Consider the following 27375-nt stretch of genomic DNA (forward strand, 5'->3'; position numbering starts at 1 on the left):
ACTGATGCTGAATTCGAGTGTTTGTACTCGACCCCATAGTACTAATCGATGCTGTTTTAGTATTTTGGAAAATGTGGTCAAAGTCTTGTAAGCGACCAACAGTTGTAATGTGTTGTGCACTTTAACGGCTGCACCCTTAATGATATATGAATGTCTAGCTGGAACTGCTTATATTTTTAGAATGGCGCTCCTTTTTTACCTCCTTCGATTTTTGCAAGTTTAAGGTTGTCGACGTTCAGTTGCTTCGCCACGCGCACAATGAATCACCTCGTTCTCCAGGACCCAATTTTCTCGGGTGCTAGTGTTTCATTTTCTCGTAATCGCGCCTGTTACTCACTTTTTAGTCCTAATACAGTCATGATTGCATGCCTCATGTTCAACACGTGGCAGCTGGCATACTGGTGTGACTAAATGCACAACCCAAACCGTCCGTAGTGTGATACAACTCATCACATAGGAGGGCCTGCATAAGTTATGGACACCGCTCACCCAACCTCAGAACACCACTCCCCATCCTGCTGCCAGGCCTTGAGCACCCTTTGGAGCAGAAAGGGCTTGGGCAATGTAGATTTGGCGAAGTTCCTACCGATGTTCTTCGAGACAAAGTGGTGAAACGCGCTAGACGGAGACGGATCTGAGCGGCGTCGCCTCCGCCGGTGGAGGTAAGATTTTTTCGCAACCCTGCTCCACATGTCGGTTTTTGTCGCCAGCTTGGGTTCTTATGTTGGTTGATTTTTTTGGTCTATAGGCACAATGTCGGAGTTAGGTAGTTGTGGGAATGATTCGATGGAAGGATCCAACAGAGATGACCGGCATGCGGAGATGCAGCCGGCTGACATAGTGCAAGCCACATTCAGTGCTGATGATGGGGATCCACCGGCTGCTACATCAAGGATCTCTGTCAAGCATGCAGTTGTGGTCATACAGAAGTTCTCTGACTATAAGAGGTGGCTTGTGGAGGAGATTGGTTTTGGAGGAATGCTCAAGTTACCACTTCTGCATAAGTTGAATCTAAAGTACAGTGCATGGCTAATGAGAAAGGTTAGCGTCAGTCGCCGAGCTATCTTTCTAACAGAGTCGAAGGTGCTTAGGTTCTAGGCTGAAGATGTGCACAAGGTGTTTGGGATTCCATGTGGGAAGCGAAAAGTTATTGGTCGTGATGCCGTGATCAACCCCGATGCCATAAAGTTCATCAAGAATACTATTGGCATGAATCGTACTGGCGTTCATAGTTTGCGTGCAGTAGAGGAATTCCTTCTCAGGGACATCACGGAAGAATCATCGAAGCTGGAGAAGGACTGCTTCCAAATTGCATTTGTTATTTTTGTGATGGGTCTTGTTCTTGTGCCTAAGACGAAGTACGACTATGCAACTATTGATTTTTGGGGAGCCCTGGCCAGTACAGAAAACATTGCACAGTTTAACTGGTGCCAGTATGTGCTAGACGCTTTGCTGGATGCTGTGAGGAAGCTCAAGAGGGACATTATCTTGAATAACTTAAACACGAACCTTACAGGATGTCATCTTTTCTATCAGGTGAGAATCAGCCCGCAATATGCATGATACAGGCAATCTGATCTTTTTGCCAACTTTGGAGGATGCATTTAATTCATCATTGATTTTGTGCATATCGTCATCAGATTTTCACCCTTGATAGCCTGCACCTTGGTACGTTCAACAAGAAGCACGATGTATTTCCTCGTATAAGTGATTTTGACGCCGATTGCCTTCGAAATATGATCATCATGGCAACTGATCCAATAAAGTCGGCAAATTCGTGGTCGTATGCACCTGTGAGTGGTCAATTATAAATTCTTTTTGGTCCTTTTCTGTAGCATAGAAAAGAATGTTGCATGTTTTACCGACATTTTCTTGCTCTGTCATGTTTTTTTCAGTTACGAGACCCATCAGTTGTGTGCTACATGTGGGGTCAGTGCCGGGAAAAAAATGTGAAGACTTCACACAGCACATCTAGATCTCACAACAAAAAAAGCGGTGGAGCCTATGTTGCGCAACCTGTCCAGACGCCTAGTGTTGAACACGCTGACGCGCCCGTTGGCGCACCAGTTCCTATTTCCGCACCAATGGGTGACATAGGACCAATGGACCTTGGCAATTATTTGCGTCAACACTATCCGAAACTGGTTGCCTTTTTTATTGTCCAATTTTTATTCCCTACGGGTCTTGGGCAACCATTTTTTGTTTGATATCTGTAGCAGTTAGGACTGATGCATTAGCAATTTCGTTTCATTTGCCTCCGCAGGTTGCAGATGAGATATCACTTCTACTGAAGAAGCACAATACCAGAGCTTTGCTTCATCTAGCAAACGAAAGGCAGAGCATCATGAAAGACATGCTGAAGTTAGCAGATGATCTGTACTCATCGCTGAGCCGACGTTGTGTCTGTTGCCCTGCCAGGGGTTTTGCAGACTGTCCGTTAGGAGGTACAGGTAAAACAAGTTTCTTTTCTTTCTTTTTTTTGGTTATCAACTAGTGAAGGTACGGTTGCTAAAGCTCCTCCAATCTTTGTTATTTCATATCATCAGTGAGCAATCATGTGCGAGAGCAGTTCAGCACCCCCGTAACAAGCAAAATCGATGGCCGAAGGCTGGACCTATCAGGGTGTGGAGGTGAATAAGTTTTTAAGCAAAGTCAATACTGCCGTTTTTCATGTAGTTCAAATACTCTCGTCGTACTGGACCACCAATGATGTCTGGCCTCTTATTTTGCATTTTTGCATTTCCAAGCAAAAACCCCAGCAGATGAAGGCAGCGCTGGTGCTAAACTCAGCGCCCAGCCCCTGTGTCGTGCTGATACAGTGAAGCGAGTGCATGTTGATTTGGCTACCCCGCACGAGATCGTAGTGGAGGTCACTGAGTTCTGCAAGTCCACTTTCAGGGCAATCGCTGAGATGTATGCGGACCTGCCCTCTAATTTTACAGCAGTAGTTTTTGGTCAGAGCAACAAAACCCTGCCTAAACAGAAATACATCTTTCAACATGGGTACGCGACTGATCCGTGGGGGCGTGGGTGTGTGCCGTACCCGCCAATGCCGGATGTAGCCGAGCAAATTGAGCACTACTTCAACAATGCGCAGCCCGGAGTGCTCTCAAGGTAAGAGATGACACATGTGTGCTCTTTTATTTTTCATTTTTCATTTATCCGGTGAAGATAGTTGCGAATCTTGACATTGTTAACTTATATGTAGTTGTGACATTTTTTTCAGTTTGTTCATCATCCATGATTCTCCACGGTACATTAGAGTTACTGGTCTAGCACTAAAGCAACAGCTCGTGGGGGAAAGGTTGCTAGACCATGAGCTAATGTGTATTATCCTCCGGCGGTTTATGCAAGCACATGCAGGATGTAATCGGGATTCCCCATATCTCACTTGGCGGCACAGCCTTGAAGCAGATTTATCGGTAAATTACATACGAAGCGCGGTGGTCCGCGTCGTAGTTACTAGTCTATGGTTATCTTAATGGAGTTACTTCTATTCATTTTTTCACTCTTTTTTGCAGACCCTTGCGCTATCCGATCATGACTACACGTACTCGATTTCCATTCAGAAACAGCTAACTGGTGAATGCCACCCGTATGATATCACGACAGCTCAAATGGTACATGAATGAATATAGTCTTTATCTAGTTTACCCCGGCAGACGAAGTTCTATGTTTTGCTGGTCTGTGCTAACTATTGTCTTATATTTTGCTGCTGGTTTGTCATCCGAACCGAAGTTTCTGTTGCCGGTGCCATTACAAGATGGGTGGTTACTCATGATGTGGGACATGATTGCCAAGATTATCCATGTACTTGACCCTCTTGTTCGGCGCCACAGCACCAACCCAGTAGTGAAGGTACGTCAGGAGTTGGTAGAACGGAAGCTTCACAATGCTTTATTCAACTGCCTGAATGAGTATTATGCTGGGTGGCCTGTCGTGGAAGACAATTGGAGAACTGTCTTCCCTGCTCTCACGGACACCAATTTCTGCAAGTAAGCATGTCTTTTTTTCTATCATACCATACGAGCGATGTACTGTGAAAACTAACACTAATGATGTTTTCTTCTGTTTTTATTATATTTTATCAGGGAGGAATCTGGAATTGCCGTAGTTCACATTGCACGGCACTATGATGGCAGAAAGATGATGCTGCCACTAACGAAGGTAACCTGATATGAAGATGTTAGGATTTTTTCTTTTTGTTAATTAATGCAAATGAAGTGACTTTGTGGATGAACCGACCGCCTCACGCTGGACCAATCTCATTGCACAGCCCAACCTAGCAAAAACCAAGAAGCAAGCTCTGTTTGAGTGCTTGAAGCTTCAGGGAAACCAGACATCCAAAGCTGGAGATGCATTGTGGGCAGCACTAGCTCCCAGTGATTCATGCTTCGGCTCCTACTCCGAGACCTAGTGGATGCGGGGCACATCTTGTTTAGTTTGGGGAGGCGGCGGGGGTTGTGTGTTGGGGGTATATCGCATTTTATGCTGAAATGATATGTTTGCCATACGTGCTTCTGTATCACTCCAACATGACCCTGGAACAACACCATTTCGTTAAATGGAGTATGAAACCTGACATCCCTTATGTATGCTATTTTTTAGCAGTAATTGACCATTCGTGTGGGTCCTTTTTATTCATGAGAAGTGATCACGTCTTAGTACGAATGGCCACAACTGATTGTAGTGTTTTCCCTGAGAACCTTTTTTTGTTTGCATGGGTTATCATGTGCCAAAGAAATATAACCTAGGGAGGAACCATTTTTTCCGTTTTCCGCTGCAAGTGAGAAGAAAAATTAATCCCATTTGTCTATGGTAAATGTAGGGTGGGTAGTCATACTGTCTCAAAGCAGCTTCGACTCTCTTTCTTCTCTAAACTGACCAGATGGTAGCCCCATGAGTGTTTGCGATTAGCAATTAGTAACACCATTCACACAAAATAGCTGAGTAATCATGAATTTTTCTTGCCTACGTAGACAGGTGGTCCACCCCCCGTGCGCTATTGGTTCACTTTTAACTTCGAATGTATCTTTAAGCTAGCCCCGATTCCCCAGCCCAGAAAGCAGCACAGTTAATACTCAGTTCTAAATAGGTCAGCCCATGGCAGATGGAAGTAGTCGTTTTCGCTTTAAGGACTTTCATATACGCTAATAGAAGCCCACACATTAGTTCACTCCCAGGCGATATTGGTTCACGGACACTACAGACTTAAGTTCAACGTACAACTAGAACTGGATTTATAAGGTAGCCCCCCACAGATCCGATGGGGTCACACTTCGTACTTAGTTCAGCATAAAATAGATATTAAAGCAGTATGGTAGTTCAGCCTACGGCAGATGAAATGCACGCCTATTTGCCTGGCTCTTGGATGTAGTCCTTTTTGCCTCCCAAAAGGTCGTTCATGGTCTACTTCTTCACCAAAAGGATTGTTGACGCAGTTGCACGATTCCCTGTCAGCATTCACTCAAGGATCTCCAGGTACATGAAGTCGGGGAAGTCACCCTTGTTGCCTCTCATCGCAACTATCTCGTAGGCCAGCTTCTTCCTCAAGTACTCCAGCTCTCCCTATGCATTTCAACCAAACAGTTCATATTAATCCTTGTCGATGTGTGTGTGTCTTTGATTTATGCAAAGACATATGCTTACATTAGTCAGTGTACGGATGTAAAGGCCGTTGTAATCCCTGAGGTAGTGCACTATGTATATCCCACTGTTTTCCCTGTGTAAGACATAGTCAGAATTTAAGTTTTGTATGCGACATAAAACGATCTGTTAGTGATCGTATAGGGGTTTATACGTCCGGGCTTTACCTCGAGCATGGAGGATGCATTCCAGTGTTGTAACTGAAGGTCCAACCAAGGGATCCAACCAAACCGCCATGGCAGATATTGTTTACACACCAGCAGAACCCTTTAAGAAACAATTTCGCACTCTCCTCATGCTTCAGCTTCATGTTACCGCTCATGGTCTCCATAGGGTCCATCACCAAGATTTTCTTATGATCTATGTCAAGCACATAGAGAGACCAGGTACGTGCAAGCCACACAGGGAACATAAACTGCATAGGAGTGGAATTTCTTTCAGTAGAATCATTTTTGCACAGGAGTGGAACATGACATGATAAGGAATATGCGAAGTAAGAAGTGATAAAGATAGGACAGCTTACCATTTTTGCCCAGTCAGCTCTGCACCCTACATGATTTTGGCTTAGCATCTCCCTTATCAGGTCCAGATCAATGTCGAACTCATGGTTCAGGAGCTCATCCTGTGGTAGCAATGTCGAATTAGTCAAGCAGGACCCATATGCATGCTGGACCCATTAGAGTTTTGCTCAAAGGATGTTTTAAAATCCTGTTTTTGTCTCACCGCAAACACTGGGTCGAAGAAAACCCTCCATCGGTCCAGCCAGTCCTTGTACATCCTGCGCTCCTTCTCTAAGAGCATCTTGTAGATGCACCTCCATCCCACACGGCTTATCTTGCCCCCATGCCTGAATTCTTGTTGTATGTCGTGCCCAGACATCACCGCAACACGGAACACAAAGTGACGGAACCACTTCCTGCAAAATGTTTCACAAACAATGAGATAGATTTCTGGTTGTTTGTTCCTTGCAAAATTTAGAACTACAAGCCTAGTTGTTCATTCGTTTTAGGGTATTATAGGTATAGAGATTTTTTACCTTGAAAGATTCATGTCGCTCCCTGTCAACATTTCATCATAGAAGCGCAGGACAGATTGTGGGGGTGGCTCGTCATGTGACAAGCCGACGTGCCTTGGGAATCTTTCACCCCACTGAATTCTAACGTTTGGGGGATCTTGGCCTCTGTTAAGTTCAGCATTCATTGCTTGCACCCCTGTTCCGCATTCATCATCAAAATCAGCGGGGACACTTTTATTCGCAAAAGAAAATAGTATAGCTGAGGTGTTATAGTTACCATCGTCCCATCTTCTTGGTTGATGATGCATTGGACCAGCTGAGCTCTCTCCTCGTTCACGGACTGCATTTTTGGCATCCACGAGTTAGTTGAATGTTAGATTACAGGCCAGAAGACCGCTGAGTAATGCATGTTGAATCAACATAGCAACACTTTTGTAAAGAGAATGCTACCAAACCTGAGGGGATCACATTCCGTGCTAATGCTGCATGGTGTGTAGTGTGCCGTCCCAACAGCAGCACACCTCCGTCATTAGCAATCGCCTCATCACCTGTCCCCCTGCGTTGTTGGTGGGTGTGCTCCAAGTGTTCATCGAAAGTGACCATCCTTCTGGGCAAATAGCTAGCTCTGTTCTCTTCAGCACTGCGCTCCAGGACATACTCTGGGCTGATGGTTGGAACAACATCATGTGTTGCGCCTCCTGGCACAGGAGTGCTACTCATAGGTATAGAGCTGTTGTTCACTGAAAACACGAGATGGAATTTGCTTTAATGGGAATCAGTATGAGTGGAGCTACTTGTAATGTACATACACTATAGGTTTCAAGTAGCAATCACTATTATTGTGCCTTTCTTCTTCATTTGTTTTGGTCCCGTCACCGGCGCCTTCATGTTCTATGATGCTTTGTCCATCGCTTGGACTTGACCCCACTGCCACTATTCCTGCCACACAGAAGTTCATTGTTAGTGTTCTTGGATGATGAGGCATGCATTAGATTGTTTTCAGTTCCATATGTAGTGAGTACGTATCATCAACAGCAGTAAGCCAACGCCTGGTTGTTACCGCTGGAGCATTTATTTCATTATGTGCTTCAGTTTGTAGAACATCACCAGCTGGAGTAGTGGCGTTGTTGACGCCGTCGGCTGCGACAGCTGAGGAAAAACCTAGGGTGTATCACCATGAGCTTTTTTACTTAAAAATGGGGTCACAAGTAGAAGCTGGTCATGGATGCGAGGCACTAACCGTTCCCCTCATACAACGCCTGGAGATTTTCAGCCAATCTGTGGTCAGCTGTCTCTTGTTGGGTTTGCTCATGCTGCAGGTTCGACTCCAAATCCTCCACGTATGCATCCCAATCGAAATCGTCACCGCGTGAAGGACTATCAGAGTATGAACCAAACGCGTCTCCACTTGTTGAGTCATCAATGAATGGCTCTTCTCCTTCATATTCATTGTTGTCTGTATCAAAAAGAATATGTCATTATGTTTATATGAAAGCTTAAGGATTTTATGAATTCTCACTGTTCAGGAAAGATATCAGCACCACACTTACGAATTGGAGATTCTATTTGTTCTGAAAGAACATTGGCATTTTGTTCCAATCCCCCCGCGTTAGCTACTGTAGATGTAACTGTCCCATTCATGATTAAATGTTAGTATGTAGTACAAAATCTTTTCTGTGACACCACTATGCGGAAGTGTCAGGAACTCACTATCAACAACATATTCTTCAGCTTGTAGGCGTAACGCGTAAGCATCGTCAGTGTCAGCCACTTGATCGCATGCCAACATTACAAACAAGCAAGAACACCTTTTAGTTCTTTTTCTCGAGGGTCAACCTTGGAAAATATACAATATAATTTATGCTGATAATTGAACGTAGTACCTCGTGGAGTAGGATCGTGCCCTGTCGACACGTCATTGTGCACATGTCCTGTCAGAATTCCAACTACATACAGAAAATAGGATAATTACAAATAAGCCAAAGTTTGGGGCTCTAAAATGTAATGCAAATATAGTGTCATCTAAAAGGCAATCGTTGCGGAACCTGGAGCAGTTCCTGCCATTGGTGGTTCAAATAGGACCCTATCTCCGGTGTGCTCAGCTTTTACCGATGGAACAGGCTGTTGGATTAGGTCAACCGCTTCTGCTGTTACAACTGCATCAGGGCTTGTTGTTAGCGTAGGCATGGACAAGCCTCCAATAATATTGTTGATTAGTGATAAACTTCGCCCCCCTCTCTGAAACCGAGCAAATAAACCTCTGTTTTTGTCTCTGCCTGTATCAGCGGGATCAGTTTTTGTTATTATTTGAACACTTGTATTGGTAATGGAAGCAACAACTTTTTCAATCATGGCAAACAAAATTACCTGATTGATTGGTAATCCCAACGCCACCCCCTCCGCGTGATAAAGGATATTTAGCCTCCAATTCAGCGCCTGACAGGTACAGCAAGATTTAAAGCAGTCAGCATATTAATTGTAAGCATTTTGATTGTAGGTTTTCATTTTTTTAGTTTTTGTCCCCGTGTCTACTTACGGTGCATCTCCCATGCCAGCATGCCGTCTCTTTCTATCTAATCCTCATTTCCGGTTATCTTAGCTGCTGGTGGTTCACAACATACTTCATCCATTGGCAGCTTGCCCAACTCTTCGCGAGTTAGGCGTCGCCTCGTACCACCACTCACTTGTGTGCCACTTCCATACTCTGGGGCTGGGATTACATCTTGATCTGTCGGATGTGGGCCACGATCTCCATGGTTATTGATACCTGGAGCTGTGTGCATAGTACATTTGGTCAGTTACATGCATAGAACAGCATATGTTTGTAACGTGTGGGGTTTTTTCATTTTTTGTACCTGTTGTTAGTGTGTTGGCAGGCGATACATGAGGCGCTGGATCCACAGCTCCTGAGCAAATCATATTCATGAGTCAAATGTATCTTCTTCAAAATAAAGTAATTTGTGCATCAGAGAACAGGACGGAGATCATTTTGCTGCACCTGTACTGTCTTCATTTGTAGGTATAGTTACAGGAATTGCCCCTGTTGACAGTGCTGAAAGTGCGTTATATCGACTAGAGGAGGGGTGAATAGGCGATTTTTATGAAAGTCTTCAAAACATGGAAGTTATGAAGACAAACGATAGAAATAAACCTATTACCATGCAGCGGAAGGTAGACTACACTAGGCAAGCCATAGTCAAGTGTTCAATGAAGTGAAAGCACAATAACTTAATAGCAACAATGTAGTAAGGATCAGGTAGGAAGATATTATGAAGCCATACAGAGCATGCAGTCACTCAGTAAAGACAAAAGATAGTGCAAACATACAATGACTTCACAAGGAGCAACAGTAAGTAAAGGGAAGGGAAGATGAAACCAGTGACTCGTTGAAGACAATGATTTGTTGGACCAGTTCCAGTTGCTGTGACAACTACGTCTGGTTGGGGCGGCTAGGTATTTAAACCTTAGGACACACAGTCCTGGACACCCAGTCCTGAACACGTAGCTCAGGACACCCAGTCCTCACCGTATTCCCCTTGAGCTAAGGTCACACAGACCTCGCCCAATCACTCTGGTAAGTCTTCAAGGTAGACTCCCAAACCTTCACAGACTTCATTCACCGGCAATCCACAATGTCTCTTGGATGCTCAGAACGCGACGCCTAACCGGCTGGAGGATGCACAGTCCTCAAGTGTAATAAGTCTTCAGATCACACAGACAAGAAGACTTAAGTGATGCCCAATTCTCTCTGGCTCTGGGTGGTTAGGGCTTTATCCTCGCAAGGAATTCTCTCTCAAAGGCTTCGAGGTGGGTTGCTCTCAAACGACAAAAGCCGTACTCTCAATCTGAGCAGCCAACCGTTTATAGTTGTGGGGAGTGGGCTATTTATAGCCACTTGGCAACCCGACCTGATTTGTCCGAAATGACCCTGGGTCACTAAGGAACTGACACGTGTTCCAACGGTCAGATTTCAAACTCACACGGCAACTTTACTTGGGCTACAAGCAAAGCTGACTTGTCCGACTCTGGACAAGATTCACTCTCATAGTCTTCACTCGAAGACATAGGTTTTTGGTTAGGCATCACTTCAGTCAGTCTGACTGGTTCTCTTGGACCCCACTTAACAGTACGGTGGTTCCTTTGACTCAACACAAAAGAAAAAGAACTACGAAAGATCTAAGTCTTCGAGGTCCATAGGCTTCATGTGGTGTCTTCTCTTGTCATAGTCTTCAATGTGAATATCTTCATATACCACCTTTGACTTCAATGTCTTCATACATTTTTAGGGGTCATCTCTGGTAGGAAAACTGAATCAATGAGGGACTTCTACCTGTGTTATCATGCAATTCTCACAAACACATCAGTCCCTCAACTAGGTTTGTCATCAATACTCCAAAACCAACTAGGGGTGGCACTAGATGCACTTAGAATCTCCCCCTTTTTGGTGATTGATGACAAACTAGTTGAATTTTTCAACGGGGAATATAATCTGTGAAATTGTAAAGGATAAGGAATTGTCTTCATAAGTTGCAAGGGCTCCCCCTAAAGATGTGCATATAGGTAATTTGCTTTTGGAATGCAAATGCACATGGCAGGTTGTACTTGTGGAGATCCACTTCAACTTATGATGATAATCCACTATGCATGTGAAAGTATATGAAGATAATGACATGCATAATGGAAAATGGACGTCTGCAGAATGATCTAAGTGCGGAATTTATCGTCGCACATGCGGAATTTATCATCGCAAAACAAAGTGGCAGATAAGTAGCAGACGACCATCGAGTTTAAGTGTTACAACTCAAAGAACCAAATGTAGCAAAACGAGAGTTGTAAGCACGAAGCAAAATATAAAGCACCCGCCCATATGGACCCGCTTGAAGACTATCAACCTCATATGCTTCTCCCCCTTTTGTCAGTAAGGACCAAAAAGGTTTGAAGACATAGAGCATCTACTCGTTCCCATGCGGAGTAGGTGAAGTAGAAGGGTCGTTGGTGGTGTTTGGCGGTGCTGAAGAGCTTGGAGCAGAGTTGACGCGTGCTGAAGGAGGTGGTGGTGAAGTAGCATCATCTTCATCCTCGATAACTCTGGCAGTCACTGTTGCAGCAGATGAAGAGAACTCAGAGTCTTCAAGGTGTGGAGTTCCTAGCAGCACAGCTCTTCGAGGAGGTGTGGAGTCAAACTTGAATCGCTCAGTGAAGCCATCCTCTTGGAGATCATCTTCAGAACACATCATCGTTAGCCCTTCCCATGTACGGCGACATGTTTCATGGGCAACGAAAGCATTCTTGGTGGCAAGATTGCGAATGCGATTAACTTCCACCAAGAGGCTTTTCATCTTGACGCTTCAGCCAGTCATGATACCTATCCTGTTTCTGATGAAGGCCACCAGAAGCTCTCGGTCGTTGAGAACACGAGTGCGCTTCTTGGGTCTTGGAGCAGTTGTACTATCAGTGGCTTCAGTAGACGCAGGGTGTGGTGCACGTGTAGTGCCAGCCAAAAGATACACCCGAGTGACTGCTTCAACTCCTTCAATGTTCTATGAGAAACTCTGATGCTCTGCATTCTGAAGACTTAGAGGTTTCTTTGCAGGCTCAGGATAGATGGCTTCAGTAGAGATATCCACATCAGGCAGAAAAATCCTATGATTGCGAGCAGATGGCTGATATGAGATATCGGAGTGAAGTTTAATTAGCCGCATTACCCATGGGGCGTAGAACTTCAAGCCAAACAGATCAGAGCTCGATGCAGCAAGTTGGCGGATGAATAAGTCCTATGCATTGAAGCATTTTCCATGAAGAATATAGAAGACCAAAGTCTTCATTGCACCCTCAAGCTTGGCATTTGGAGAGTGCCCTTTGATGGGCCAGAGAGTTCGCCTGATGATGTGATAGATGGTTCCTGGCAGATACTCAAGGTCTTCAACGAAGAACTCTGTTGGATAAGCAGCATCTTGGGGCAATGGCTTCATCATGCTGAGCATCTGACTCATATCAGGTTCCGTCCTCTTAAAGATGCTCTCAATAGCTTCACTATGCAGCTGACAGCCATGCTCGTAGAGATTGCCAGGAGTGGGCAAACCAGTGAGCTCAATGATGTCAAATGCATTGGCTTCGTGATGAACATTTCCGGCCATCCACTCCAGGACCCAAATCTTCGGATCTCTACTGTACCCGCGGATGTGAAGTGTGGCATAGAATTGGAGCAGCAGCTCTTCATTCCAATGCTCTTGGTCAGTAACAAACGGCAGCAGTCCAACTTCCTTGAAGCAATCCAAAGCTTCTTCCAGATAGGGCAGACCAGCTATGGCTTCAATGTCAAGGCGCTTGTGTGGGAAGATGCGACCTTGGTTGTAAAGAATGCATGAGTAATAGCTTCGCTGAGGATAGCTCCAGAACCGATCAGATGATATCCTTTCCCTTGAGTAGGGGTTCCTGGAGCTATCGAAGAATGTGTTGTCTGCCTTGAAGCCATTGATATTGAAGGAGCCAGGTGCTGATGCAGGACCTGGGAACCTTGGCAATCTTGGGATTGGCTTCTATACCTGAGGCCTGTGCTCAACATGATAGTCGAACTGTGGACCGACAGCAAACTCAGGAACAGAAGTGACGGGATCAGTGGCTTTGCTGTCTTCTTTTTCCATCGGGGAGGGATCCACATTAGCTTCATTGGTGGTTGTGGCAGCCACAAGATTTTCATGCACGTTCTCCTTGAGAACTGCTTCTTGGTGGGACAGTGGAGTGGCAACTTGTGGGACTTCATCTTCCGCGGCTGATGCAGCCGGATTGTCTTCAGCAGAGACTTGAGGCCTTGGACCTTTGCGAAGCCTGCGCAACGCGGGCGATGCCTGTGGAGTTGGAGTGGGTTGGGCCTCATAGTCTTCTTCCTCTTGTGGGCGATCTGCCCATGAAGCATCCTGTGCAATTGGCGTCAGTGGACGACCAATGCTGATGAGTTCGCTGTTCTGAGAAAGGACTGCACCATCTTCTACATTGTCATGTTGACCAATGTCTTCAGCAGCGATGGGATCAGCTGCTGGAAAGTCTTCAGCTTCATGAGCCTCTGTGGAAGCAGGCTCATGGATAGTCAGTTGGCGTTCATGGCGTTCAGCTTCAGGATAGACCATAGAAATGGGTTCAACTATCAAGGGCTCTGTGGGAGCTGCCCAATCTTTCTTGGTCTTCTTCTTCTTCTTGAAGGGGGCAGTTGGAGAGGCTTCAGAATGTTTCCTCTTCCTAGCTTCAGCCTCAGCAGTCCTTGTCTTCTTGAGCTCTAAAGCTGTTGACCGGCTTTTTGGCTTCGAGCCAGTCATTTTAGTTGGGAAGACAATAGGAACTGCTTCCTGCCTTGGTGCGTCAGGTTCAGCCATAGCAGACTTCTTCTTCTTCTTTGCGGCCATCCTGGGGTCGATGCCAGGACGCCCAAGGGCCTTGCGCTTCTCAGCCTCATTATAGGCTTGCACACATCTGTCAGCCAGAATCTTCATGCGCTCACGCGAACCCTGAGCTTCTGCATGTTTCTTTACAAAGGCTTCCTTGAGCTCGTGCATCATACTCTTGAAGTTCTTCACTTCCTGCACGCTGAGCTTGGCCATATGCTTCTTGAACTGAGCCTTTTCATAGTTGCTTCAGTTCAACAATGCGTTGGGCAATAGCGAGTTCTGAAGCAATGGCGCCTTGAAAGGCGACACTGAGGCCAATTGGTAGCTGCAGATCTTCAAAGCTGATGTTTGGCGTGTCAAACCACTCGTCAATGAAGTTGTGGATGATGGTCACATCAAAGAGAGGCAGATCATTGAATATTTCTGCTTCTTCTTTGCTCTTGATGAGTTGCTCAAGAGCGTCATCTGCTAGATCTTCATCACTTGACAGATCAATGTCGTCATTGCGCAGAATGGCAGCAGCAGTTAGCTCTTGTACGGCGTGAGGCAGAGGCATCTTGACTTTCTGGGGCTTGGAGATGCGAGATAAGTCTTCGGACTGCACACTGTCTTTAGGAGGTGCAGTTGCCAGTGGCTTCGCCCTTGAGATTTTTGGTGAGGGGGCAGGCTTTGAAGCTTTAGGCTTCTTCATCTTCTTTGTCTTCGGCGCTGAAGGAGCTTCTTCTGATTCAGCATCAGCTGCAGGCTCATTCACTGCAGTCCCTTGAACTAAGATGCGGGTGATGAGGCCTTCAAGGTTGTTGAAAGGACCGATGACATTGGGTTCTGCATCTCGTGTGCCATCTGCCCTTGGTGCTGAGGGGCCAGGGTTGAAGTCTAACCCCAAAGTCTTCTTGTTATGCTTCGCTGAGTTCTGGGCAAACTGGAAGTTGCGCTTGAACAGATTGTCGTCACGACACCATAGTAGTGACGATGGGTGTGCATCAGCTGGCTGTGGCCCACGGACCATGCAGGGATAGAAGCCTTGAGCAATGGCTTCATCTCTGGACCTGGGTAGAAGATTCTTGTATTGGATGTCTCCCCACGGTCTCTTGATGGCATTTTTCTCAGCATATTTTTGGGTTACAAATCGGTATTTGAACCATTGTTCTGCCCAATATCTTCGAATCCACTGGATTCGGTTCTTGCGCTGATTGTAATCCTCTTCAGGATCTGTCTTGTACAGTTCTGAGAGTTCATCTGGCAGATCTCTGGATGTTTCTCCACGACGCTTTCTGCCACCCTTCCTTGCTGCTTTCTCTGAAGCCATAAACTTTAACTTGAAAGGCTTCAACACGTTCAAAGGCTTCAAAGGTTTTCGCTTGCTGGACCAACAGGAACTGGCTTCGGAAGAATTAATGTGATGCTGTAAGAATTCTGCAAATGAATGCAGACTATGAGAACCAAAGGATTCTCCCACGGACATGTACCTGTGACAGCATTAAGGTGCGAGGGAAGGGGAAGAGGTCATATGCATTCTCAGAAGATTTTGAAGATAAATCAGTTTAGAAGACATTGACCTCATTTTGCGAAGACATTCACTCATAGATAAGGAGTTGGTTCCAGATTTGTACGAATCCACAGATCAGTACCAAGTGAGGAATTTAACTACTTTGTGAAGCATAAGTGAATATACTAGGCATGTTATGAGATGCAGTATGAGAGAGATCTAACTTGTGTGAATAGAAACTGCTTGTGGTAGAAAGTGACAAATCCATAGGATCAACGGTGCTTGTAAAAAGGAAGTTCTATTTACCACACTAAGAACTGCTAGACGAAGTGGAAGATGAGGCCGAGCAGTTCGATCTTCCGTGCACTAACTTGGCGACGGAGGACACCTACACCGACGGCGGAGAGGACGATGTCCGCGGTCGGCGTGAAGACGGCGTCGGAGAGGTTGCGGCAGCGAAGCGCTTCGTCGCCGGCGTCGTCGAGGGCTAGCGGTGGCGCTAGGGTTCGTGCGAGAGTGGAAGAAGAGATAATGACCGCTGTGAAGTGTGTATTTATAGGTACATGGGCGGCACTGCGCTATTACACAGGTGCCCCTGGCGATTCGCATCTGAGGAACACGTGGCCATTATGCGGAATTTTGGGGTTTGTTCCACGTCCCACGCACGCCTTGATTGTCGGGTGGTCGTTCCTACTTCATGTGGAGGAATGAGCATTGAAAACGGACTTAATGGTTGTCTCTGTATCTTCTGCTGACAAGGACGCAGAGAAGACATTCGACAGTTTCAATAGAATGCATATGACTTGGAGAGATAGAATTTGAGATAGAAAGCATAGAGAGATTAGGGTCCGATCACATTCACTTAGTTCAAAAGATTCAACCAAGAAGACATAGCTATAAGTGAATGCTGTAGAGGACAGAACACTAGTATGTATACATCTATATAATCAACGTAGTGAAGATAATCATGAAGACATGTAGAGTTCGAAGCCAAACCAAATGTGAAGATATTGCAAGGTAACGCCTTGAGTGAAACACTTCAAAACAGAACATTTGGTGGTGGCGTTACCCACCGTATAGGAAGTACTAGACCCAGACACGGCGCACAATTATCGTGGCGCTCTGAAGTCAAATTCCACATTAATTTATTCACACTTAGAATGTATGTCTTCATTGATTTGAAGATATACTTCACTTCGTGTGTTGCACATCTAAGTCATCATATGCATAAGTGTTAGGATGTGTGCCTGATCACAGGACATTTGAGGATTCCAGGATATTTAGCTCACACCATAACTTACAAAACCTCTTCTCATCCAAGGGCTTGGTGAAGATATCTACCAATTGTTCTTCAGTGTTGACGTGTATGATATCAATGTCTTCCTTCACAACATGATCTCTGAGAAAGTGATGACGAATTTCAATGTGCTTTGTCTTCGAGTGCTGAACTTGGGTTGTTTGGCAATCTTGATGGCGCTTTCGTTGTCGCAGTAAAGTGGCACTTGCTTCAGATGAATGCCAGTCCTTGAGTGTTTGCTTCATCCACAGAAGCTGAGCGCAGCAAGATCCAACAGCAATGTATTCAGATTCAGCAGTGGAGAGAGATACACAGTTCTGCTTCTTTGAAGACCAACATACAAGTGATCGTCCCAGAAAGTGACATGTTGCCTGATGTAGACTTGCGATCAAATTTGTCACCTAGCATAATCAAGCATCCGAAAATCCAACCAAATCAAACTCTGAGCCCTTTGGATACCATAATCCTAGAGTTGGGGTGTGAGCCAAATATCGAAGAATTCGCTTCACAGCTAAGTGATGCGACTCCTTTGGTGCCGCTTGAAATCGAGCACACATGCAAACACTAAGCATAATATCTGGCCTAGATGCACATAAATAAAGTAAAGAACCAATCATGGAGCGGTATACCTTTTGATCGAACTCTTTACCATTGTCGTCAGGACCTAGATGATGTTTGGCTGGCATTGGTGTTGTGAAGCCTTTGCAGTCTTGCATACCGAACTTCTTCAGGCAATCTTTGAGATACTTCTCTTGAGATATGAAGACGCCATTGCGTTGTTGTCGTATTTGAAGACCGAGGAAGAACTTCAGCTCTCCCATCATGGACATCTGATATTGCTCTTGCATCATATATCCAAACTCTTCACTGTACTTCTGATTGGTAGCCGAAGATAATGTCATCCACATATATTTGGCACACAAACAGTTCACCATCATATGTCTTCATGAAGAGAGTGGGGTCGAGAGAACCAGGTATGAAGCCTTTGCTCTTCAGTAAGTATTTGAGTGTGTCATACCAGGCCCGAGGGGCTTGTTTGAGGCCATACAGTGCCTTGTTGAGCTTGTATACCATGTCAGGATGTTTTGGATCTTCAAAGCCAGGCGGTTGTGCAACATACACTTCTTCTTCAACCTTGCCATTGAGAAAAGCACTCTTCACATCCATCTGATATAGAAGTATGTTGTGATGATTTGCATAGGCCAGCAGTATGCGTATGGCTTCAAGTCTAGCCACAGGAGCAAATGTTTCATCGAAGTCAATGCCTTCCACTTGAGTATATCCTTGAGCAACGAGGCGAGCTTTGTTCTGACAACTTGACCATGCTTCATCTTGCTTGTTGCGGTATATCCATTTGGTGCCATATTATAATTGTTGCTTCCGTGGATTCAGGACGCTTAACTAGTTCCTATACATTATTCAGCTCAAACTGTTGAAGCTCTTCTTGCATAGCTTGAATTCCATTCAGGTTCCATGAAGGCTTCTTCAACTTTCTTGGGTTTTGTTATTGAGACGAATGCGAAGTGCCCACAGAAATTTGCTAGCTGAGTTGCCCTTGAACGAGTGAGTGGACCAGGTGCATTGATGCTATCAATTATAGTTTTTCAATCTGCACTTCATTGGCAACGCGGATGTACAGGGCGAAGACTTTGCTCTTGCTGATCATTGTCGTTGTTAGAAGGAATGTCTTCAGGCTGAGCATTTTGTCTCATGTTGATCAGGTGCTGAGATTGATAAGTTCTTTCTTCAGGATGAGCTTCAGAAGGTATAATTTCCTAGTTCCCATTAGCCTGATTGATTCACTGGATTGGACTTCATCTAGCACATTTGCAGTTGCTTCTTTTGTAACCATTGGTCTCATCGAACCGCACATCCACTGTTTCAACCACTTTGTATGAAAGAGATTGAAGACTCTGTAGGAGTGGAATCCTTTCCATATCCAAGCATAAAACCTCATGTTCTTTTGGTTGCAAACTTTTGAGTGTGATGTGGGTCCTTGATCCAGCACCTTGCGCTAAATACTCTGAAGTAACTGACATTTGGCTTCTTGCCAGTAAGGAGCTCATAAGATGTCTTGTTTAGAAGCTTGTGAAGATAAACACGATTGATTGTATGGCATGCAGTATCAATGGCTTCAGGCCAGAATTTTCTTGGGGTCTTGTATTCATCTAGCATCGTTCTGGCCATCTCAATGAGTGTTCTGTTCTTGCGTTCGACGACGCCATTCTGCTGTGGCGTGTACGGGGCTGAGAATTCATGTGTGATGCCCAAGGTATCAAGATATGTATCAAGGCCAGTGTTCTTGAATTCAGTGCCATTGTCACTTCTGATGTGCTTTATCTTGGCGCCATAATTGTTCATAGCTCGATTGGCGAAGCGTCTGAAGACATCCTGCACTTCAGTCTTGTAAAGGATTATGTGCACCCAAGTGTATCTAGAGTAATCATCAACAATAACGAAGCCATAGAGGCATGCAGTAGTAGTAAGAGTTGAGTAATGAGTGGGACCGAAAAGATCCATGTGAAGCAGTTCGAAGGGTCGAGTAGTGGTCATGATTGTCTTCGAGGGATGTTTGGCCCTCGTCATCTTTCCTGCCTCACAGGCACCGCATAAGTGATCTTTCTTGAACTTGACGCCCTCGATGCCTATGACATGCTTCTTCTTTGCCAGGGTGTGGAGGTTCCTCATGCCAGCATGCCCAAGCCTCCGATGCCAGAGCCAGCATTCTGAAGCTTTTGCTAGAAGACATACGGCAAGCTGTGGTCCTGCTGAGAAATCTACCACATACAAGATCATCTTTTCGATACCCTTCAAACACTAGAGACTTGTCAGATTCCATTAGTACAAGGCAACGATATTTTCCAAATATTACGATCATGTTCAAATCGCAAAGCATTGAGACAAACATTAAGTTGAAGCCAAGGGATTCAACAAACATGACTTTGTCCATGTGTTGATCCCTTGAGATTACAACTCTACCTAGACCCAATACCTTACTTTTACCAGTGTCAGCAAATGTGATGTGGCTCTTGTCGGATGGACATAAGGTTGAGTCCATAAGAAGACTTCTTTTGCCAGTCATGTGATTTGTACACCCACTATCAATAATCCATTCTGAAGACGCTGGTGTCATACCCTACAGTGCAGTTAGGGGGATAGGCTTCACCAAGAGCATTGTGAAGCAAAAACATTTGACGAACCAATGGGTTATGAAAGCTTAGATCCAGATTAGGACTAATAGGGAGAGTAGCAAGCGATTCAGGAACGAAGTACATAGTAATACCATTCGGGCATTTGATCTTGCGCCCTACAAGATGTTTAAGGTCCCCAGCAATGGCGTCAGACGATTTTGGTTTTCTACTGGAGACCTTTCCCTGCAAAAGAGAGTTAAGCTTTCTTAGCCACCCACATCTTCAAGGGTGGCTGAGAAGCAATAAGTCTAAGTGCAGCATCTGAGAATTTTGGCTTTGGAGCCCTAGCAAACAGTCTTGCAGGCGGACAATAGTACTCATAAGAATAAGCAGAATAGTTCTTGGTCTTATGAACATGGTGGTTTGATGAACCGCTCTCATATTCATATGCCTGAGTATGGTTTCCCTGCAAAACATTTGCGTTAGTGCGACTCAGGTGAGTCCTCTGTCTGTATGAAGCCTTTGGACCATATGAAGCCTTTGGTCTGAGGTTTGTCTTCTTCACGTGAGGTGTCATGATGACATTCACAGGAAGATTCTCCAGACACCTTTTCGGAACTCAGATCTTCTTCATAGGCAGTCCATTCCTGCAGTTAGTACCAATGTACCTGGCAAACACTTCACCATTCTGATTCTTAAACAGTATATAGTTTGCATCAAAGGATTCATCAATGATAATGGGGTTAGCACAGGTGAAGCCAGATAGATTGGATGGGTCTGCTGAAGGTTCCTTTGCAGCAACCCACATGGTTTTGGGGTACTGCTCAGGTTTCCAGTAAGAGCCATCAGCATTCATTTTCCTTACGAACCCAACACCCTCTTTCCTCAGGTTTCGGTTCAGAATCTGCTTTTTGAGGACATCACATAGTGTCTGATGCCCTTTAAGACTTTTGTACATCCCTGTTTCAAGCAATGTCTTCAACCTAGCATTCTCATCAGCAATAGCAGTGGTATCCTCAGTAGAGGGGTTAGTTACCACATCAACAGTTGAAGATATTGCAACAGTAATAGCAGTAGAACATTCAGCAACAGAAGTAGCATTATCACGCTCAATGCATTTAAGACATGGTGGTTCAAATCCTTCCTGAGCGGGACTGATCTGTTTGGAGTGAAGTGACTCGTTTTCCTTTTGAAGATCTTCATGAACCGCTCTCAATTTCTCAAGATCTTGCTTCCTTTGAAGATAATCATAGGAAAGCTTTTCATGAGTTGTTGAGAGAGTTTCATGACGACTTTCAAGTTCCTGATACTTAACGTGAAGATTTTTTATGTCTTCAATTAAGGATTCAGATCGAGTCATTTCAGCACCTAACAGATCATCGCTTCTGTCTAACAGTTTTTGAATATGTTCCATAGCTTTCTGCTGTTCAGTTGCAATTTTAGCAAGTGTTTTGTAGCTGGGTTTTGAATCACAATCAGAGTCATCGTCACTAGATGTTTGATAGTGAGTAGTGCGTGTGTTTACCTTGGCACCGCGAGCCATGAAGCAATAGGTAGAAGCGGAGTAGTCCTTGTCATTTGCATCGGTGTCGGTGACGAGGTCATTGTCTTCAGTATTGAAGATGGACTTGGCAACGTATGCTGTAGCCAGACTTGCGACGCCTGAATCGGACTCCTCCTCAGACTCCACCTCCGCCTCCTCAGAAGCGGACTCCTCCTCCGAGTCCATTTCCTTGCCAACAAACGCACGTGCCTTGCCAGATGAGCTCTTCTTGTGTGATGAAGACTTTGAGGAAGACTTGGACGAAGACTTTGAGTATTTCTTCTTCTTCTTGTCGTCAGAGTCATATTCCTTGCTCTTCTTCTTCTTTTTGTTCTCATTGTCCCACTGTGGACACTCAGAGATGAAGTGGCCAGGTTTCTTGCACTTGTGACACGTTTTCTTCTTGTAGTCGTGAGCAGAAGCTTCATCATTCCTTGAGCTTGATCGGGAAGACTTTCTGAAGCCTTTCTTCTTGGTGAATTTTTGGAACTTCTTCACAAGCATAGCAAGTTCTCTTCCAATGTCTTCAGGATCATCAGAACTGCTGTCAGATTCTTCTTCAGATGAGGAGACAACTTTTGCCTTCAAGGCACGAGTTCGCCCATAGTTTGGACCATAGATATCTCTTTTCTCAGAAAGCTGAAACTCATGTGTGTTGAGCCTCTCAAGTATGTCAGATGGATCGAGTGTCTTGAAATCAGAACGTTCTTGAATCATCAGGGCTAGGATGTCAAACGAACTATCAAGTGATCTCAGTAGTGTCTTGACGACTTCATGTTTGGTGATCTCAATAGCGCCGAGGGCTTGAATCTCATTTGTGATGTCAGTGAGTCGGTCAAAAGTGTGCTGGACATTCTCATTGTCATTTCGCTTGAAGCGGTTGAAGAGGTTGCGAAGGACACTGATTCTCTGATCTCTCTGGGTTGAGATGCCTTCATTGACCTTGGAGAGCCAGTCCCAGACCAGCTTAGATGTCTTCAAAGCACTCACACGGCCATACTGTCCTTTGGTTAGGTGACCACAGATGATATTCTTGGCAGTAGAGTCCAGTTGAACAAATTTCTTGACATCAGCAGTAGTGACACCTTCTCCAGCCTTGGGAACGCCGTTTTCGACGACATACCATAGGTCGACATCAATGGCTTCAAGATGCATGCGCATCTTATTCTTCCAGCAGGGATATTCAGTTCCATCGAAGACGGGGCACGCAGCGGAGACTTTAATTATCCCTGCAGTCGACATAGCTAAAACTCCAGGTGGTTAAACCGAATCACACAGAACAAGGGAGCACCTTGCTCTAATACCAATTGAAAGTGCGTTATATCGACTAGAGGGGGGGTGAATAGGCGATTTTTATGAAAGTCTTCAAAACATGGAAGTTATGAAGACAAACGATAGAAATAAACCTATTACCATGCAGCGGAAGGTAGACTACACTAGGCAAGCCATAGTCAAGTGTTCAATGAAGTGAAAGCACAATGACTTAATAGCAGCAATGTAGTAAGGATCAGGTAGGAAGATATTATGAAGCCATACAGAGCATGCAGTCACTCAGTGAAGACAAAAGATAGTGCAAACATACAATGACTTCACAAGGAGCAACAGTAAGTAAAGGGAAGGGAAGATGAAACCAGTGACTCGTTGAAGACAATGATTTGTTGGACCAGTTCCAGTTGCTGTGACAACTGTACGTCTGGTTGGGGCGGCTAGGTATTTAAACCTTAGGACACCCAGTCCTGAACACGCAGCTCAGGACACCTAGTCCTCACCGTATTCCCCTTGAGCTAAGGTCACACAGACCTCGCCCAATCACTCTGGTAAGTCTTCAAGGTAGACTCCCAAACCTTCACAGACTTCCGTTCACCGGCAATCCACAATGTCTCTTGGATGCTCAGAACGCGACGCCTAACCGGCTGGAGGATGCACAGTCCTCAAGTGTAATAAGTCTTCAGATCACACAGATAAGAAGACTTAAGTGATGCCCAATTCTCTCTGGCTCTGGGTGGTTAGGGCTTTATCCTCGCAAGGAATTCTCTCTCAAAGGCTTCGAGGTGGGTTGCTCTCAAACGACAAAAGCCGTACTCTAATCTGAGCAGCCAACCGTTTATGGTTGTAGGGGGTGGGCCTATTTATAGCCACTTGGCAACCTGACCTGATTTGTCCGAAATGACCCTGGGTCACTAAGGAACTGACATGTGTTCCAACGGTCAGATTTCAAACTCACACGGCAACTTTACTTGGGCTAAAAGAAAAGCTGACTTGTCCGACTCTGGACAAGATTCGCTCTCATAGTCTTCACTCGAAACATAGGTTTGTTGGTTAGGCATCACTTCAGTCAGTCTGACTGGTTCTCTTGGACCCCACTTAACAGTACGGTGGTTCCTATGACTCAACACAAAAGAAAAAGAACTACGAAAGATCTAAGTCTTCGAGCTCCATAGGCTTCATGTGGTGTCTTCTCTTGTCATAGTCTTCAATGTGAATATCTTCATATACCACCTTTGACTTCAATGTCTTCATACATTTTTAGGGGTCATCTCTGGTAGGAAAACCGAATCAATGAGGGACTTCTACCTGTGTTATCCTGCAATTCTCACAAACACATTAGTCCCTCAACTAGGTTTGTCGTCAATACTCCAAAACCAACTAGGGGTGGCACTAGATGCACTTACAAGTGCTGGTAAATCACCCTCCTGAATCAAGCTTTCTGCACCTGCTGCAATTTCTATTTTTTCCATCTCTGAATGAGTTTATTGATTTGGCAAAGCTCTAATAAGTCAGCTGCTTGCTATCAGTACAGTTGAAGTAATTTTGCTTACTTACCTGACGTATCATGAACAACAATAGAACTTTGAGTGGCTGGAATTGTCGTTTCATTTGCCATCGGGTGTGCACCGACATGCGTGCCACTATCCACTGCAGCTGCTACATGATATTTTTAGTTAGGAAGACATTTTCATCAAACACAGAGGGATGCTGATTGAGATGGTTAGATTGGAGGAATTCTTTTTACAATACCTGTTGTAGCCAATGTGCTCATTGATTTTGATCTTGTAGCAGCGAATGCATCCATGAGATTTCTAACAAAATCTTTTTTGTTGTCCTTGATTCCCTGCAGGAACTTCTCCATGGTGGCATCATCCTCCCCCCAGCACGTCCATCACAAATGGAACCTGGATGTTTGATACACCATGCTGTAACCGCATCTCTGAAGATCTTTTCAACCCCGTCATCCACGATAGCCCCAAGCTCTATGGGTGGCTGCGCAAGGTTGAACAGGATGATGCCACTAGTTAGTTAAATTTGTACAAACAATGATGCTTTGGAACGGTGAGTGCAATGCAGCTTACGCTATGTATGCCAAGGTCTGGTGGATTATCTGACATCATGGAGTGCCAAACCCAGTTGATGTTGTCCTTCCAGTTTTCTGGTTTGGTCTGTGACAATGAAGAATAATTGAATTGAAAAAACTAGTTCATGATCACCAAGGGTGTCAACAACAGTTAAAAAGTTGTGTGCGAGAGACATCACCTTGAACCGCCTAGGGTATCGCTCATCTAGACCAATTAGTTCTTTTATCTTGTCACCAGAGTAGGCTGATAACCTCGGCAGGCGTGTAGATGTCACATTTGAGTTGCCAAAGTCCATGTTGTCCAACACCCAAATCTGAAAATCACATTTTTGTTGTCAGAAGCAGTACATAACTGAAGGTTTGATAAATTCAGTACACAGTAAGGATGGAATGTGTTTTTTTATGTATTACCTGTGCTGATACCTGGCATCCTCCAAGCTCTATAGTTTTCTTGCCTCCACTGACATCGGCTTGGAATTTCCGTACTGCTTCCCTAAGTTTTTCAAATCCATACTTTGCAAGGTTGTAGAACCCAGTGCCTTGTGGATGCACAACACACTGTAGGATCTCATCTGGTACAGCAGGATATCTTTGGTTTGGTGCTACGACCAGAGCAGATCCCAATAAAGAGAATGCAACTGACATTGCCCTACGCTCATCTGGTTCTATGGTCATGTGATCCATCTACTGAAATGCATACAGTATGTCATTGACAGCTAGCCCCCCTACTGTTTTCCTCTCTAGGCCAACTATGTCCTGTCTCTGCTCAACAAGTTCTGCCCTGTTCGGAGGAGTATCATATGTTACGGATTCACCGGAATTTCTAAACCCCATGATGGAAACCATGTTAGAGACTCTAAACCTACAGATCTGCTCATCCCTAAACCTAAAACTCATGTCATGGGGGTTGAATCGTGACAGGATCCATGCGTAGTGCTTTTTCTTTGCATCGTTTGCTATCTGCGTGGTCAGCAGGCCCCCCATGTCTGAATCGGCAACAGCAGGGTAGTAAGATGGCCCTAGACCAAGGAATGGTCTCATATTGAACGTGCTCTTGCAACATTTACCCCGAAGAAAATCTACATCTGCTCGCCGGCCAGGACGGTGGTCAACCGCACGAACGATGGCGCCGCTTCCCCACCCGCTATGCGGGAGATGGCAGTCGCTGACGGAAGCTGCATCTCGCTCCCTCCGAGAGTGTGCTCTCTTCGGCTTGTAGAGAGGGTCATCTTCGTTGGCCGATCTACGCGTTTTCCTCTTCCGGCTGGACGGATCCATCACTCGTCAACGCTAGGGTTGGCTGCATGCGAAAACAGGGGAAGCGTAAGCATGGATTTCCCCCCAAAAAAGAAAGATTCCACACCATGGAAAGGGGAAAGAGACGGGAGAATCTTGTTCGGACGTGTACCGTCTTATCCGCGGGTCGATCGTCTTTCTGCGGCCACTGCTATCATCAGATCTGCTTTTCCCCTCCTTTTTCCACCGGCGGCTGAGGTGATGAACAGTGCACTGTGTGACAGCTCGGTTCTTGAGGAGGAAGCGTGGGGAGAAGAGTGGTTTGAGTGAGTGAGAGGTGAGCAGGGGGCCGTGTAGATATACGCTGCTACATGGCCACACGGGCAGTTACAGCCCATTTTAATTACCTAGCTACCCCTCAGGTGTGTGCTTTCTTACCCATTTTTGGGTTACTATGGCGGGAGATCTTCCGCGCCGAGCACTGAAGTGCGACGCAGTTGTTACTGTTGGAAATATGCCCTAGAGGCAATAATAAAAGCATTATTATTATATTTCCTTATTCATGATAATTGTCTTTTATTCATGCTATAATTGTGTTATCCGGAAATCGTAATACATGTGTGAATAATAGACACCAACATGTCCCTAGTAAGCCTCTAGTGACTAGCTCGTTGATCAACAGATAGTCATGGTTTCCTGACTATGGACATTGGATGTCATTGATAACGAGATCACATCATTAGGAGAATGATGTGATGGACAAGACCCAATCCTAAACATAGCACAAGATCGTATAGTTTGTTTGCTAGAGTTTTTCCAATGTCAAGTATCTTTTCCTTAGACCATGAGATCGTGTAACTCCCGGATACCGTAGGAGTTTTGGGTGTACGCAAACGTCACAACGTAACTGGGTGACTATAAAGGTATACTACGGGTATCTCCGAAAGTGTCTATTGGGTTGACACGGATCAAGACTGGGATTTGTCACTCCGGTATGTGACGGAGAGGTATCACTGGGCCCACTCGGTAATGCATCATCATAATGAGCTCAAAGTGACCAAGTGTCTGGTCACGGGATCATGCATTACGGTACGAGTAAAGTGACTTGCCGGTAACGAGATTGAACGAGGTATTGGTATACCGACGATCGAATCTCGGGCAAGTAACATACCGATTGGCGAAGGGAATTGTATACGGGGTTGCTTGAATCCTCGACATCGTGGTTCATCCGATGAGATCATCGAGGAGCATGTGGGAGCCAACATGGGTATCCAGATCCCTCTG

At 45.1% G+C, this 27375-nt stretch overlaps 3 protein-coding genes across 12 annotated transcripts; 1 reads left to right on the forward strand and 2 right to left on the reverse strand.

Moving 5' to 3' along the window:
• The first annotated feature begins 462 nt into the window (after window positions 1-462).
• Window positions 463-24991, forward strand: LOC125509283. Of its 3 annotated transcripts, none has more exons than XM_048674211.1 (12): window positions 463-662; window positions 749-1536; window positions 1641-1793; window positions 1896-2144; window positions 2264-2450; window positions 2547-2630; window positions 2748-3114; window positions 3227-3422; window positions 3522-3620; window positions 3739-3995; window positions 4092-4167; window positions 24622-24991. In XM_048674211.1, the coding sequence occupies exons 2-12, from the start codon at window positions 1210-1212 to the stop codon at window positions 24802-24804; spliced, it is 2178 nt and encodes a 725-aa protein (XP_048530168.1). In that variant the 5' UTR covers window positions 463-662; window positions 749-1209; the 3' UTR covers window positions 24805-24991. The 3 variants fall into 3 exon arrangements, with proteins under 3 accessions (XP_048530168.1, XP_048530169.1, XP_048530170.1); XM_048674212.1 differs by having other exon boundaries at window positions 2264-2444; XM_048674213.1 differs by lacking the exon at window positions 24622-24991 and adding an exon at window positions 4277-4644.
• Window positions 5107-9840, reverse strand: LOC125509284. Of its 4 annotated transcripts, none has more exons than XM_048674215.1 (18): window positions 9660-9840; window positions 9517-9567; window positions 9198-9434; window positions 9029-9097; window positions 8920-8937; window positions 8707-8817; window positions 8545-8607; window positions 8372-8431; window positions 8212-8289; window positions 7902-8117; window positions 7496-7600; window positions 7117-7401; window positions 6939-7001; window positions 6683-6857; window positions 6370-6562; window positions 5904-6268; window positions 5650-5722; window positions 5107-5568 (listed from the first exon to the last, which is right to left on the reverse strand). In XM_048674215.1, exons 3-18 carry the CDS (start codon window positions 9217-9219, stop codon window positions 5464-5466), a joined length of 2001 nt encoding a protein of 666 aa, XP_048530172.1. In that variant the 5' UTR covers window positions 9220-9434; window positions 9517-9567; window positions 9660-9840; the 3' UTR covers window positions 5107-5463. The 4 variants fall into 4 exon arrangements, 3 of the variants coding, with proteins under 3 accessions (XP_048530172.1, XP_048530171.1, XP_048530173.1); XM_048674214.1 differs by having other exon boundaries at window positions 8707-8875; window positions 8918-8937; XR_007284030.1 differs by having other exon boundaries at window positions 5360-5568; window positions 5801-6268; window positions 8707-8875; window positions 8918-8937.
• On the reverse strand, window positions 24010-26436 carry LOC125509285. Of its 5 annotated transcripts, none has more exons than XR_007284032.1 (7): window positions 26264-26435; window positions 25267-26155; window positions 25035-25169; window positions 24522-24940; window positions 24327-24425; window positions 24176-24243; window positions 24010-24087 (listed from the first exon to the last, which is right to left on the reverse strand). XR_007284032.1 is itself a non-coding variant. In XM_048674217.1 (4 exons), the coding sequence occupies exons 1-4, from the start codon at window positions 24631-24633 to the stop codon at window positions 24037-24039; spliced, it is 333 nt and encodes a 110-aa protein (XP_048530174.1). In that variant the 5' UTR covers window positions 24634-24798; the 3' UTR covers window positions 24025-24036. The 5 variants fall into 5 exon arrangements, 1 of the variants encoding a protein (XP_048530174.1); XR_007284033.1 differs by having other exon boundaries at window positions 24013-24087; window positions 24176-24228; XR_007284034.1 differs by having other exon boundaries at window positions 24025-24087; window positions 24176-24228; window positions 24327-24428; window positions 26264-26436.
• Window positions 26437-27375: the final 939 nt, after the last annotated feature.

The sequence above is a fragment of the Triticum urartu genome, chromosome 5 (assembly GCF_003073215.2).
Source record: "Triticum urartu cultivar G1812 chromosome 5, Tu2.1, whole genome shotgun sequence".
In the NCBI taxonomy this organism is placed as follows: Eukaryota; Viridiplantae; Streptophyta; class Magnoliopsida; order Poales; family Poaceae; genus Triticum; species Triticum urartu.